At 38.4% G+C, this 16,307-nt stretch overlaps 1 protein-coding gene across 1 annotated transcript in view; it reads right to left on the bottom strand.

Moving 5' to 3' along the window:
* LOC139716513 (uncharacterized) overlaps window positions 1-16,307 on the bottom strand; it is a 39,625-nt gene that overhangs the window by 2,859 nt on the left and 20,459 nt on the right. Inside the window, exons 4-8 of the mRNA XM_071628052.1 lie at window positions 9,462-9,788; window positions 8,043-8,162; window positions 6,881-6,955; window positions 4,247-4,414; window positions 2,554-2,685 (exon numbers count right to left, since the gene is read on the bottom strand). Of these exons, the coding sequence (XP_071484153.1) occupies window positions 2,554-2,685; window positions 4,247-4,414; window positions 6,881-6,955; window positions 8,043-8,162; window positions 9,462-9,788 (822 nt within the window). The remainder of the gene's footprint in view (window positions 1-2,553; window positions 2,686-4,246; window positions 4,415-6,880; window positions 6,956-8,042; window positions 8,163-9,461; window positions 9,789-16,307) is intronic.

The raw sequence follows: 16,307 nt of genomic DNA, 5'->3' as shown, positions 1-16,307 counted from the left end.
TATATAAGTATGTATAAAATTGTCAAAATTATACGCTTTTTCACACATTATCACGCAGTCATTCAGTGATCACTGCCTGGCATATAGTTTGTGGAAACTCGCCCTTGAAAAGAAGCGTATCAAATTCAAAGAGTTTCTCCTCCTAACCCCACACACACATACACACTTATTTTCCTCGCTCACTAAAATAGAGAAATTTAAGGAAAAGAAAAATTCTGGAGCAAGACACTTACCACACAACTTTTCTATTTCTTGGGAAAATTTACTTAGAAATCTCTTCAAATCGTTGGTAGCGTTTTCGTCTCTGTTAGAATATGAATTAAGAATAACATGAACGGACAATCCCTGTAACGAATCAGAAACAAATACTTCACATTGTCACGTTAAACCAAGCTGCTCATTGAAATTCAGAAAACCCTCAATTATTATTCCATGTCCTTAGACGCCTTCAATCCGATCATTAACGCAAATGGGAAATTAATTCCCGACAAAACTGAGTCATTTCAAGACACAAGGGTCTTTAATATTCCATCTGAACAATCTCATGAGGACATGCTGTCAATGCTGACGGCAATGATAACTATTATCATCGTTTATTTTCCTATCATTTTAATCATTGCCGTTTCAACATCTTCCCTCATTCACCAAGAGTAGCCTCAATATAGAGTATGATATGTAAGAATTGTTCTCTTAGATGGCTCTGATGATGATCTAATAGTAGTCCAAAAGTACAACCTCCCCTTTTCACAAGGGGTAAGGTAAAACATCTCGTGGGCGTGTGAAAGGACAGGGCCGAATTCGAACAGGAAAAGCCTAAATTGTATAGACAAGCTTTGCGGCAGGAGATTGAAATGAACTTCAATTCAAAAGATGATTGTGGCGGTCTTCCTGCAATAGAGATCTATTAAACAATTCACTTTGCAATAGAGGTAGTACAGTGAGACTCTACCGTGTCATCTGACGCGGTACAAACAGCTGCGATGAAAAAAAAAATATCCAGGATAAAAAAAAAGAAAAGAATAGAAATCCTTTCTGCGAAATGAGATTATTCATGATCGACGGGACGAATCAATTTCAAACTTGATCAACACTGATCAATATCTGCCCTTAGCCAGCCTTACTAATGACACACTAACAGAATACTTGATGACCCAACAGATAAACAGCTATTATGTGATAGTCATAGAGTACAGGGCCCTGTTTTATGAAGAGTTATAATTGATTTATCGGAATATATCGCTGATTTCTATGGTAAGTCTATGTCAGCCTGTGTTGTAAGAAAATTTATAATCGATTATATCTTTTGATAAAACGGGGCCCAGAGGCTGACAAGTCTCGTGTAGTTTCTTGCCCCCCCCCCCCGAAGATTTTTTGAGTTCTCATGCTTGATTATGGGGAAAGAAATTGAATACATGAGTCCCACACTATAATGATACAGTGTACAGTAAATTATGTTCCGAGACTAAAATGATAAATTATGTTAATGTAGCATACATCCGCCTCCCATGTGTCGATTGGCTGATTGATATTTAATATTTAGGTCGTGAAACTTTTGCAATAATTCATCTGTGGCTAAAATATTCATTGATTGCAATTGTTTTCCCGTTTTCAATTTTAAAAAAAAGTACTATGAAGTCACTGTAATAAAGAGAAACATGTTGCTTATGATGCCTGCAACATTCACTAAGTTTGATTTTGTCAAATTGTGGTCTCACCTTGCCGCGTCAGTGACAAAAATAGGACAATGTATTCTTTCTCCAACGTCCGCTTTGTGCCCTGAAACAGAAGTGGTAAATAATTTACGATCAATTTTCCTTTGAGTCTACACAGCAGAGCATAGTTGCCCTGTAGATGTTATAATTGATAGGTTTTACGGCAATCCGATACAATGTGATACGTAATTGAGTTTACTATTAAGCCAGGTTTGCTTATGTTAATAAACGTGGGAGAGAAGCAGAATTTCGTTGTTTACCTTCGATATCATTGACGTGCCTTCTATATGATTGATTTTGCTTGTACAAATTCTCTTCTAGAGAAATCCTCAAGTTCTATTGGTCATTTACCAACGTAACCCAAACACACACACACGCACACACACACGCTCATATCTTTTTTCACAGTAACATAACGACTGGATGCATAGAAATTAGCTTTTTCTTTTTCGTGAGCGCTGTACACTTATGGCGCAGCACGAAATGGAAGAATGGTGTGATGCACACCATGACACTAAGTTATGACATGGGACATGTCTATGAAATCATCTTATTCAGTCTAAAACCATTGTATGAAAGAGAAAATTGAGCATTTTCTGAACCATACTTACATCTATGTTTCAAAGTATACGTATACCCTAGCTTTGCAGCCTTGCTTTTCTTTGCTTTTTTAAACTAAAGCTGAAATAAAATTACTGCAGTATTCTGATCACCCCAAGAATTCACGTATTTTTAACTAATTTTGCGCCAGAAAAATAGTACGATAAAGTAAAATTCAACTGAAGTTGCACGAAAAATATTAAGTTCTTACTCAATTGATCCATATATTCAGTGGTACTACCCGAGTAATCCTTTAGTCCTCTGTTGTCGAAGAGCGTTATACTGTTTGTCAGGTGATACGGTATATTTCCTCGTGTGATACTCCCACCTTCCATCGGGTCGTAGGAATCGTCAGCGTGTTTGTGATACTTGCCTGCAGTATGATAATTGCGACAGGCAAATTATATAGTCAATGGACCAGTGACTACACAGCACATACATCAAATATTATACACGTGTATATGCATATCTATACACATGCACGAAACTTGCAAATCATGGGATAAGTTCAACACTATGGAGGAGAAAATCATCGTGTACATAGTTTGTTTGATTTTTTTTTAAGTTCGGTTATACAAGACAATATTATGATGGTAGGAAGCATGATAGGTAAAATAATGTATTATATTCGGATCATGTTAATGTATTAAAGTGTGGCCTTTTGTTCTTAAAACAGAAGAAGAAGAAAGCCAGCCAGATAAGGACTGCCATAGGATAATTGTTAAACTGTGACACTGCCATCAGGCATGCCCTGTGTGTCGCTGGCTTCTCCGAGAGACTTCTATATTCATCTACTACGTGATTAGATTTTATTTCGACAATTTATGTACCAGGCAAGAAAAAGATGAAAGGCAAATATTAATATCAAATATCTATACAAATATAACATGAATGATATGCTCTGTGCATATAGCATATCGCCTACAATAACCTGAATTACAAACGCGACGGAGCAATAGATTTGTGTCTCATTACACTGAAAAAAGGAAGAAAATGTAAGCAGCGTGTGCATGTGATGTAATCGCAAAGAAAGGTTACAGCAGGTGAACTAAAATCTACTGTAGAATGCTTTTGAGCAATTTTCGGGAGGGAGAATCTGCTCCATCTTCAAAATAAACATCAATATACAAAAAATAAGTAAGGAGACTATAGTACAAGTTCATCTCCGTGGACAAAGCATATTTATGAATTTGTATGTTTTTTATGAAGCAGCGACATCGATCCCATGGAGATATTGATGATCATTTTGTTGTTGTTGTAATTTTCAATTGTACAGCACAGAATCCGGAAACATAATTATATGAAATCTACAAGCTGCAGTATCAACCAAGCATACAAGGTTATCAAAACTTATCAAAGTAGATGGTATAAGCTGCATGTAATTGCTGTTTTACTATTCTTTTTTCTGTTGCTATATTAGTGTTATTAATATGATTAATAATGGTACACTATTGACGTGATATTACGTATTGTTTTTTATACATCCTCCACATGTCTCCACATTAGCAGACTAATACAGAACTTGGTTGATGACAATGTTATAGAAAGAAATGTAAACCAAAAAAGAAAATAAAAGGAGATGAATACTTTATTTAATTCATGAATCATGTTAATATAACAATAATTTGAGATTCCTTTATTTCTCAATCGCCCCTTGCTGACACGATATCATGGGTTTCTATACACGTAGATTAAAATCATATCTTATAATAAGTTCTATTTCAAAAAATTACATTTCTCCCGCGCGCTACGTGTCCATCACCAAGACCTCATTATGGACAGCACTTGATGCAATGACCTCATTTTCTTTCTTTTTTTTCGACTGATCAATTTGACCATAGTAAGATATTCCAAATTTTTACCGATTTGTCCATGGAATAGATGAAATAATGTTAATATTGATTAGGTATGTCACGATGAAGAAAATGTATTACCTGTCAGGGCAAACATGACCGAATTGATGAAGGACGACTTGCCGGCGAACATCACACCAAATAACCCAAGGTTCACCTTATTCACGGTTAGTTTACTTCCCGAAGCACCTCCAGGTCTGTACTCTTGTATTTGTTTCCTCAGTTTCTCCATCTCTTCTCGTGACGCGACTAAAGAGGGCAGACATAAAAAGACTTGGCTTTGTATACACGCAAGATAAATTTTCTATTGTAAACAGTTTGCATTAGATAGACATGTACATTACGTGATGTTAAAGGGATAGTACAGTATTGGTGGAGATGAGAATTGGGCTTTTAACTTTTTGCGAGATACCAAGAAAACACTTGCGAAATAGTACAGAACATACCATTTTAAGAGGAATTCAAAGTTTTTTTGATGAAAATCGGGTTTGGAATGACTGAAACATCCAAAAACAAAGTAAAACAAAGCGATCGTAATAAAGTGTGGGTCCCACACTTTACTAGAATCGCTCTGTTTTGGATATCTCAGCCGTTTTAAAACCAATTTTCATCAAATAAACGTTGAATTCCTCATGGAATTACATGCTCTTTCATATTTCATAAGAGGTTTCTCATTATCTCACCAAAAAATGTTAGAAACCTGAAATTAGGTCTCAACCAAAACTATACGACCCCTTTAAAACAATCCTTGGTATAGGCTTGCTGAACAGATCAGAACCACCCACCTAAGAATTACAAGCTGTGCTATTGACTTCGCCCCCCCCCCCCCTTTGGTTCCCATATGACTATAACTTTTTACCATTATTATGTTGCAAATGACATTAGAATATACGTTTCTACTATTTTTGTCCATCAAAAAGGGCAAATGCCATTGCATAGTATAATAATCATTGTAATCTGGTAATTCAGTTATGTTTGTTTCTTGCTATATTAATGTGTCTTGTTTTTGTGAACACATAAAATCAAAATGTGCAGCCCTATTCACGTTATACACACGACACAAAACTTTAATAGTTGACAGAGCCCTAGCTCTCAAGAGCTGCTTCGAACTCTGAAAGCGAATCATTCGAACGGAGATGACCTACTGATTTTCTCTAAACACAGAAATGCAATTTAATTTATTTGCGGAAGACACCGTACTTGGAAATACACGTCGGAGTCCGGTATATGACCGCAACAATCTGACAATGATGGTAATTGTTACATCATCATTCATCAGTTATCAGTAATCATCAATTAGAATCATCACCATGATCAGCCCTCACCCTGGTGAACCAAAGGTAATTATCATATTGTACCATCTCCTCCAATGAATCAGTTTTACCCACATTTGTTTATCTATCCGTCTATCTATCTACCTATCTATCCATCCATTTATCTATCTGCATATATATATATATATTTCCATTTCCTCCATTCTATATTTATACTCTCTCGATGCTTTACAGAATTTCGATATCTATATAATGGGGCCTATCTCTTCTCATGAAAGTTATAATCTTTCATGCTATATATAAAGCGACACTATAATATTGGTCATGATCTTCCAACTCCGTGCGTTTCCTCCTGTGACAATTACTCCAAAAAAGTATCTGAACGCTATTAAAGCCAAACATAAATCCTGCCCGCAAACATAACTCTAACCCGAATCATAATCCTCACATCAAACTAAGCCTAAAACCCCATCACAGCCTTAACCCTCACCCTAAGTCTTTGGAAAAAATAAGACCAGAGCAATCGTCGCAAGAGCAAACGTCGTGTCACCTCCAACTTTACGTCCTTTTAACTTATCATGTACGCTATAAACTGCTACTATAGTTGATATTATAATTGTCGTTGTAATCATCACTGCTATTATAGCTTGCACTGCATGGCAAAATCATCATACAATGTTACTGGTTGCGATATTTCGTGCTGTGTGTCGAATCAGTCCGATTTCCACGTGATGTTATATCAGTTTGTTACACTGATATCTAGTCAAGACTACGGGTAACGATACACTCATTCATTTCCATGTGAGAGTGCTCAGTATGAGAGGTGTTATAATGACTTTAGTTTACACTGACGAAAGTGATGTTAACACGCAATCTTTTCAGTATCGATGGTTTTGACTTCTTTATCACAAACATATGTTTCTACGTCAAAAAAAAAAAGAAGAAAAGAAGAAACCAAACAACAAAAACGTAAGAAAGTCCAATAGTCCATGCATCTTCTCAAGCATGCAAAACTCTGTATAGCATTACAACCCAGGATCTTCTATTTTATGTAATTCACCGTTCAGACACGTGTTACACCGTTTCATACTTTGTCTATTACTACTCTGTAGTATTACAGCCAAGGATCTCTTTTTTTTAATGGAAGTCACCGTTCAGACAGATGTTAACGTGTTCCATACTTCGTTTATTGTTTCCCGTGTCATCGTTATTCGTTTCTATTTTTCTTCCTGTTTATCTATTCCGAGAGGAAGGAGGTAGATTGTTTATGGCAATAGTAGTAGTAAGTGGACCCAAGTAATGCACTAGGCATAATAGTTGGCAAATTGAACTTTTCGGAAATATATTTTACGCCTTATCTGAAACATGTGATAAAGAGGTAGTAAAGGTGTCGTATACAATTACAGCCTTGAAATAATTAGAATCTTTCAAGCGCACGTACCAAGTTCAGGGTTGTTTTCTTCGCCACTTGGACTCCTCTCGTAAGCACGGTGCGTGAAGAAGCCGGTGCAACAATCTGCGCGAGGGTCAATGGGGGTAGTAAGTAAAGCATAATTATGCGGCAATCGCCTAATCATTGGACACGCATCACCGTAGGCACCAATTGGGCAGTAAAGGATGAAATAAAACTATAAGAGCGACTACAACATACACTAATATTTTTCTGCATTCAAATGTCCCTGGATAGGTTGTTTACAGACTCAAGAACTCGAATTTATAGTCCATTGATAATACAAATTTGAAAATTGTTGAAGCTTGCATCAGTGCTTGACGCAAGCGGTGGACGATTGATTGGCCCGGCCAGAAGATTTCGGGGTCATAACCTAATTATAGGTTTTTGTCGCCACCTGGGCAATCGAACTATTATTATTATTATTATTATCATTATTATCATTTTGGTGTGTACATTGTTTTTATGTTGTTGTTTTTCTAATCCAGAATGGTGAAGAAGAACTAACGTCCCAGTGCGTGATATCTACACTATAATTTTAGCTAGGTACCGCAAGGGTTGCCAGATCGCCGCTAGTCTTACTATTTCTAACCAATGTCCATATATAATATTACGGCCGATCTTATTTTTTTAAAAATCATTTCTCCCGTTTTATACCCACGTCTACCCCTATAATGATAGAACAATCATTTCAAGAACATTATCGAGCCATGTAAAATCATGCTTTTGCCCATTATCCTAAATGTACAATTTAAAATCAACACATTTTTACATTTTTCCTTTTTCATAACATTTTCTAATGTTTTATTCAATATATTTATTTGTTAATATTTTACTTTAAAGTTTCGGGCCATAAAATTGTCATTGTCCGGCCATCACCTATACGTAAAGACAAGTTTGTTCACAGTTACTATTATATCTGTATGTAACTTTGCCGAACTCTATACAGTTTAATTTATTTGATGTCATTTTAATAATTGCTTTCGAAAAATGACATATGTCCTTCAATTACTTTGCATTTTATTTGTACTTCACCGTGTCAGTCAGTAATAAACAGTGATTACTTGTGTTGCTGGTTACTGAATTATATCAATTTGCTCTGACAATACTACGTCTTATCGTCGCTTTGAAAGACGTTAAAAGTGACATCTACCTCCTTTGTGTCCACCATCTTTCTTCTTGTGTGTGACTTTAAACACAAGAAAACCCACCAGACCCAAGACGATAGGAATCACCACAATTATTACGATAATTGCGGTAAAAGGAAATCCTCCTGCACATGCACGAGAAAAGAAGAATAAAGAGCAAGCCTCATACACGATGACCACGTATGACAGAAGTGATGACGTATACGAACTTTTGTATGCAGATATGGCTGTATTAATTCATTGTGTGCACATGGTACTTGCAAATGAGTATTATGTGTGCGTTCCTTCATGCAGTAGACATGAGAAAGTTTTTTTTTTCACGAACCTCACAGACATGTCAGTCAATCAATATGATTATCATCGATCAATATATCGACCAACTTATCAAAGTCCTAATAATGCCATAACCTATTGTGAATATCAACTACCGTAAGAACAGTTTTCCATATATTGAATGGTCAGTAATGATCACTGTAAACTATTATAGACGAACAAAATGGCAAAAGTCTCAAGAATTTTGCATGTAAGATGAAAGAACTTTGCAGCTTGTCACATTCGTACATATCTTGATCCGAAAATGACGTTGGATAGTGTTGGAAGCAAATCAAATTGCGCAATGATGTCAATGGTAAAGTTCCCAATATGCATGTCATGCCTGTTGTGACCGTCATCAATGTTGTGGCATTTGCGGCACACATTTCAACATGCAAACTGGATGAGGCAAAAATGTCAACACTCACAAGGCCCCACTTCACATTTCACTTCCCTCGTTGAAAAGGGAAGAAAAGGGAGTTACACCTTCCTGTGTCAAAACACCCTGATGCCAAGATTTGTCACCACTGGTGAGTATTGTAGTTGAGGGGGTGAAGTGTTATATTCGTTACCAAACTTTCATGTTCGTAATGATATATTCTCTCATCTTGTTCGGATTTCATTATTATGTAATTGTGATCGCTGCCACTATCACATATGGATGCATGTGCACCTTAACCTTAAGGTCACTTTAGTATGTCTCGTCCGGTAACTGAAAGTTTCTGTTTGTATGAGTCTAAGGATCTACACGTTTTAGGTCAACTTTACCGTATATTAGAGCTTTCTTTTCAAATCATTTATGAAGTTCTTGTAGTTTCATTGAATGTATTACTAAACTTTTTCCCCCAAGTCATTCAATTCAATTTATTTCACTTTCTTCTTCCACAGAACGTACGAGAAAAAAAAAAGTCACATGATTTTAAATAATAATTTCACTGTATTACTAACAAGAAAATTTACCGTTAAAAAATAAAGATATGTAAACAGCATTATACATAATTACTAATCAATTTTCTCACATATTACATTATCTATGCTCTGAAGAAAGTAAAATAATTGAGGAGTTCACTTACTTAAACGTAAAAATGTACGCCAAAAAACAGAGCTTATACCTGATTTCACGATCATCACCGTTATCGTTGCATTTGCAATGCCTTGGACAGCTTCTCCACGGGCACTGCACGTAAATGTTTCCCTGCTACTCTCGGAGCTCATTGACACGTTCGCATAGACGGTTTGGTCGCTGGTACCATCCTCCCGTCTCTCGAAGGACGCTGGAAGTAACGTTACGTCTGATTTCCCAGCTGCTGTCAGTGACATTGCGACGTCCGGTTTGGTCCCACGTACTGTGCATGAGAGCTGGAAATTCCGGCTGGTCACATCCTTAGTGCAATGCTCATCCCCTTGACATTTGTCAAAGGTAGGACCACTCCCATAGGCTGAGGGATGACAGCACACGGATAAACATGACGGAATATTATTCGGCACAAGACGATTACGTTTTAGGTGCCAGTTTTTTAACTTTATCTCCCTCTACAAATTAAATTTGTTAAGATCGCAACTGCTGATTTGAAATTTAACAAAAAATGTCGAGAAAAGGAACCAGTGGGACTCGAAACTCTCATCTACTGCTTTTCGGGCAGCGACACTACCACCAGGCCGCTGTGCCTGGTTGCCAGCAGTGACACCATGAACTTGTAACAAATAGCCAAGCTCCGAAATTCCACCATTGGTATGTTAAGATGTCCAACATTGTCCAAGGGGGACAAGGCACATTAGATAAACATTGCCCTGCTTTTCTATGTATAAATGTTCTATTCTTTCACATCAGCAAAATCTGAAATGCTTATGCACCATAAAGTGTCATACTTTATGCATTTCCTATTTGTATGTGTGTGTGTGTGTGTGTGTGTGTGTGTGTGTGTGTGTTGTGGTGTCTTCCTTTACTACTGAAGGTTGTATGACTTCGTCGTGAAAGGACGTGTTCTCAAGCGGCCCTCCACCACAACACGCGTTCGATACCGTATAAGCAAGGAACTTGCTAGAATGTCTCAGCCACGCCCCTACACTCGGGCTACATCATCAAAGCAGCACACGCCAGGCGGCGCGGGCCCGGGGGACAGGGCTTCCTCACCGCATGGTCAGGGCCCCAGCAATGCAGAGCTTCAAAGGGACATTGCTAATCTTTCAACCACCATTAGCTCAAAAATAGACAATCTGAACCATCAAATAGACACGAAAATTGACAAGTTGAACGAACAGATCAGTGACATAAACAAGCGGTTCACTGAAATCGAGAAGTCCCTCGAGTTCAACGATGCTAAAATTTCGGATGTGGAGAAGGAGATACCAAACGTGCGCAGTGTTCTGGAAAATGAAATAAAAAAACTAGAGGAGAAAATGACGCTTATGGAGATTTATAACAGAAAGATGAATCTTCTCTTCTATGGGGTCCCAGAGCAGAAAAACGAAAACATTCTTGTGACGCTCCAAAATGTCTTTGACAAGCTTGGGATGGAAGACGGCAGAGCCAAGAATATCAAGTTCGCGAACGCCCACAGGCTACCGGCTCGCAGGGATACTGGGAGACCCGAGGAACCGCAACGCCCGCCGCGCCCCTCACCGATCATCGTCAAGTTTCTCTCCATGACAGACCGGGATGAGGTGCTTTCGGCTTTCGAGCAGCAGCAGCGTCAGCCCCAGAGAGCGGCGCCGGACCAGCGAGCGCCACCGCCATCTCGCATCACTGTGAGAACGGATTTGCCGCCTGCACTCAAGATTCGCCGGGGGATTCTAGCGAATGCAGCATACAAACTTCGGAAGGAAAAAGGTGTTTCGACAAGAATCAAGCTGCAAGGAGTCAAATTGATTCTTCAAAGCAAGGAAAAGGGCACAACTGGTTGGAACTTGGTTGAGGAATAAGCTGAATGAGGAATCCGCAAGTATAAACAATTCCTTCATATTACTCTGAATGATTTGGAAAAAGAAATTAAAAGTTTTTACTCCAGAGAAGTGTTTTTAAGTGTCGACTGTCAAATTGATTTGAATGTCTTGCGAAAAGGATAGAAAGCGCTTGATCAAGAATGTAAACTTTATCCGTTAAGTCTGTTCAGTTGGAATCTCACAAACATGGCCTAATTTTTTTTTTCTCAGCCCTAGAGTCTATGATATAATTAAAGGCTGTTTTTAACATGGAGGAAATATAATGAGCCATTTCTTGTTCTGTGCAAGTTTTGTGTTATTCATAAGGCTGAAATGACTGGACGAAAGAAATTTCCCAGAGTATGTAACTCAATTGCACCAAATTTGTTTCAGTTTTCTTGGCAGCCGTAATTTAAAGGCTGTCGTTAATATAGATGGTATATAGCATGCCATTTCTTGTTTTGTGCAAGTGCTGTGGCATTTCAAAGTCTGGAGAAGAGGTTTTCCAAGCTGAAGAAAATAGCTAATTTTATCTAGACTATGTCATTAAAGAAGAGGTATGGAATTTGTCCCAATAAGAAAGGACGGGACTGGACCCTGGGAAAGAAATTTCCCAGAGTATGCAACTCAATTGCACCAAATTTGTTTCAGTTTTCTTGGCAACCGAAATTGAAAGGCTGTCGTTAATGTAGATGGTATATAGAATGCCATTTCTTGTTTTGTGCAAGTTCTGTGGTACCACGTATTCAAAGTCTGGAGAAGAGAGGTTTTCCAAGCTGAAGAAAGTAGCTAACTTAAAAAAAAAAAAAAAAAAAAAAAAAGGTTGTAAGGCTTGGTACCTCGGTATCTAGACTAGAGGAAAAAAAAAAAAAGGGGGGGGGGGTTAAGGGTCAAATGATTGGACGAAAACCAAATTTGCTTTAGTTTTCTTGGCAGCCGTAATTTAAATGCTGTCGTGCTGTTTGTGCAAGTTCTGTGGTTTTTCAAAGTCTGGAAAAGAGAGGTTTTTCAAGCTGAAGAAAATGTCTATGTTATTAAAGAAGATGTTTGGAATTTGTCCCCATAAGAGAGAGACCTCGGTATCTAGAGGGAAAAGGAAGAAAGAGAAAAGGAGGTTTTAGGGCTCGGTACCTCGGTACCTCGGTATATAGAGGAAAAAAAAAGTTTTTAAGGCTGAAATGACGGGACTGGACCCTGGGAAAGAAATTTCCCAGGGTATGCAACTCAATTGCACCAAATTTGTTTCAGTTTTCTTGGTAGGGGCAATTGAAAGGCTGTCGTTAATGTAGATGGTATATAGAATGCCATTTCTTGTTTTGTGCAAGTTCTGTGGTACCACGTATTCAAAGTCTGGAGAAGAGAGGTTTTCCAAGCTGAAGAAAATAGCTAACTTTAGGGGAAAAAAAAAAGGGTTTTAAGGCTCGGTATACCTCGGTATCTAAAGTAGAGGGGGAAAAAAAATAGGGCTTTTTAGGGGGAAATGACTGGACGAAAGAAATTTCCCAGAGTATGTAACTCAATTGCACCAAATTTGCTTTAGTTTTCTTGGCAGCCGTAAATCAAATGCTGTCGTGCTGTTGTGCAAGTTCTGTGGTATTTCAAAGTCTGGAAAAGAGAGGTTTTTCAAGCTGAAGAAAATAGCTAATTTTTTCTATGTTATTAGAACTATCCAGAGACAAGGCTGGGCCATGCCCCTTTTTGGTGCATGGTCGTTAATTCTATGGTATAATTATGAAATACTGTGCAGAATGTCACATGACAAGTTTCAAGGTTAAAGGTTTTGGTTTTTTTTTGGTGGTAATATCACTTTTGGATGAATAAGAGGGCAGACGATGCAGACAACAGGACATTACTGAAGGTATGAGTAATCAATAGAATGGTCTCTTATGCCTGTTCTTTTTTTTTCTTTCGGCAGACGTAAAAGCTGACTTCAAAATCAGACTACTCCTCTATCATGAGCATATGATAAGCAGACAAAAAAAAATGGCCATATAGGAACACCATTGCTTTGAAATATATTCTATTTTGTTCTTCACCTTTGACGTGAAAATCAAGCTAGGATTTTTATAACTAGGAAATGTGTTGAATATTGCCTAGGGTGTATTACAGGAGAGGTTTTATCTGCCACATCTTGGTATGTGATTGGGATGATCCTAAAGAGTAAACTTATTTATTGTGGTGTATAAGTTACTTTACCTGAATCATGCACGGACCATGTCTCACTTCATGCCCTGACAATTTCGTTTTCATTTCTGGAATTAGTGTGCATACATTTTTTGTAAGTCATGGGCAAAAAAAAAATTACTGAGCTTTGTGAATGTGATTTGTAGAAGCTGTGAGATTATTATGTTCATTGACATTTGAAGGGGTCTTTATAAACTTTACAACTTTGCTGCTTTACTCCCCGAACATACAGCGGGTGTGAAGTAGTTCCTCATATGTATGTTTATGTTCACAAACCAGATTTTGGAGTCAAGAGTTTGGCAGTTATTAATTCATTACCACATTGCAATAGGTGCTCAAATATGCCCATGGTTTGCTATGCATGCAAATTATAATCAAGTCTGTGGGGTGGAAGATAGAAGTTGGTTATTTTGTATGCGTAATCATGCCCTTGGAAGGAGAAAAAAAAAAGAAAAGAAAAGTTAAATTCAAATGGTTCTCTAAGGCTACCTAATTGTGAATGAGAGTTTTGTCTCAAATTGGTGGAATTTTAAGGCCCGTACTATATGCAAACTTCTGAGCCCTGTGAAAGTTTGTTGTTGCTCGTAGCAGTTTGTGAAATGGTATGCCCATTTATGTTTAAAGGGATTTTATAGCCTCAGCTTGCTGCATTATTCTCAGAACATATACAGCGAGTGTGAAGTAGCTCCTCACATGCTATATGATCAAGCCAGGTTGGGGCGCCAAAAATGTGGGCAGTGCATTCATGCATTACTATAATTGCAGTCTGCTCAGACTTGTCCATGCCTTGCTATGCGGGCAAATTAAAATTAAGTTTGGTAGGTGAACTTGTTTGGAAATATATCTGGTATGCATAGTCCTTTTTTGTTTCAGTCAATTTCCAGTGGATCTCCAAGTCCAGCCAAATATGGTTGAGAGTTCCGTCTCAATTTGTGGGTTTCTAATGCCCTTTGATGCTGAAAAGGGCCCTAGCCTGTTTTTTTTTTCCTTTTCTTTTCTGCTGTGCAGCGGGTATAATGCAGCTTCATATATAGCATGTTCACGGAAGAGCTAAATTCTGGCGCCAGAATGTGGGTTCTAGTGTTCAGGCATTACCATCTTGCAGTTAGCTCAGATGTGTTACATGGTGAGGTATTTTGTATGCAAACTACATTGTACAGTTGAGGACGCGGCGAAAGTCTTTTCTGCTGTGCAGCAGGTGTAAAGCAGCTCAGTACATGGCATGTTCACCAAAGGGCTAACTTCTGGCGCCAGAATGTGGGCAATTGTTCAGGCATTACCATATTGTAGTTTATAGCTCAGATGTCTTCATGGTTATGCATTTTGTATGCAAACTACATTGTACAATTGAGGATGTGGTGAAAGATGCTTAGACACTTATTACTTAAAGGGACTGTGTACAGTGGTGGTTGGGGTGGGGTTTCATGTTTTGAACATTACTACGTGAGATAATGGGAGGCCTCTTGTGGGGTGTGGGAGGGCGTGTGGTTTTGAGAGGGTTTCAACGTTTTTTTGATGGGAGTTGGTTTTCGGGTGGCTGAGATACCCCCAAAAGTGATAATAATAAAAGGCGACATGCCCCACCTTTATTGGGATCTCTTTGTTTCAACCTGTTTTTGGATATCTCAGCCATCTCGAGGCCGTTTCTCGTCGGTTAGGCTTTTGGTACCCCTTGGAATTGCATGCTCTTTGGAGTCTCATAGGGTGGTCTCTGGATGTCTCGCAAAACGCTAAAGGCTGAATTCTCGCCCCGACCGGGACTGTACACACCCTTTAAAGGTTAATGGGTTGTTTTTTTTCTCTCTCTTTTTTTTACGTCAAATTTTTATGGACTTTCAGTTCACCTATAGCACCGCAGATGGAAGTTCCGTCTCAATTTGTGGAATCTAAATTGCATACTTTTATTTATATTCAATAAAAGGGAGAAAATAGTTTCTTGGCAGTTGTGCATGACGGGTTGAATGTTTAAACAGACAGTCCTGTAGTTCTAAACTGGACTGAACCAGTTTCTTGCAGATATTATGCATACCATGAATGTAAATTTTCAGGCTCTGGGGGTGGTGCTTAAGTGTGACACTAATTTCACACAACGTTTGTTGCCCATTGATCTGGGTTTTGGTAGTGTGTAGTCCACTGCCTGGACTGTTTTGTGTGATCATTTACCGCGCGCACACACCGCTATTCACAGCACACGTATGCTCCACCGTACGCTCTTGTATTAATTTGCCGCGCACGCACGCATCTCGACCTCCAAAACAGTCCAGTCTGGTTTGCCCATAGAGATGTATACTAATAATATACTAGAGCGCGGACTGTGTGTGGCGCGTACGCAGTGCTCGTGTGCCGAGATGAAGAGGCCGCGCGCCATCTTTGTCCGGGCAAAAACAAACATCGCGTCCGGGCAGCGCAGTAGTGGTGGAGACGTGAATACGTATACACAAGCGCTCAAACACGTATTGGTTTTCAGCAAGAAGATGAGGGGGTCGGAGATGAGAGAAGGAAACAACTCAAAAATTTAATTTGCTAGCAATCTCTTATTATGAGTGGTAATGAAAATGAAAATTAAACAAAATTTACTTTATTCTCCAAGAGGTAATACTTTCAAGCCGACCAACACGACCATGGTCCATGCAATACAAAGGGTTCTCTTGGTCTCTAGACAGCCGGGTGCCCCTTGTGATACAGTATACTGCGTCAATTTTTGTTTGTTTGTTTTTTTTTGCAATTATATTTTTTCTGTATGAGGGGACTGCATTCTATAGTCCTATCTTTGTATACGAGTGTTTCATTGAATTTCAATTTTTTTTTTTTTTTGGGGGGGGGGGGGTGGAAATGAAATAAATCATTTTTAA

The sequence above is a fragment of the Diadema antillarum genome, unplaced genomic scaffold, assembly GCF_040938485.1.
Source record: "Diadema antillarum isolate AM-2024a unplaced genomic scaffold, OU_Dant_1.0 scf00000066, whole genome shotgun sequence".
Taxonomy (NCBI): domain Eukaryota; kingdom Metazoa; phylum Echinodermata; class Echinoidea; order Diadematoida; family Diadematidae; genus Diadema; species Diadema antillarum.
The sequence above is the reverse complement of the archived record's forward strand: the minus strand, read 5'-3'. Positions and strand labels throughout refer to the sequence as shown.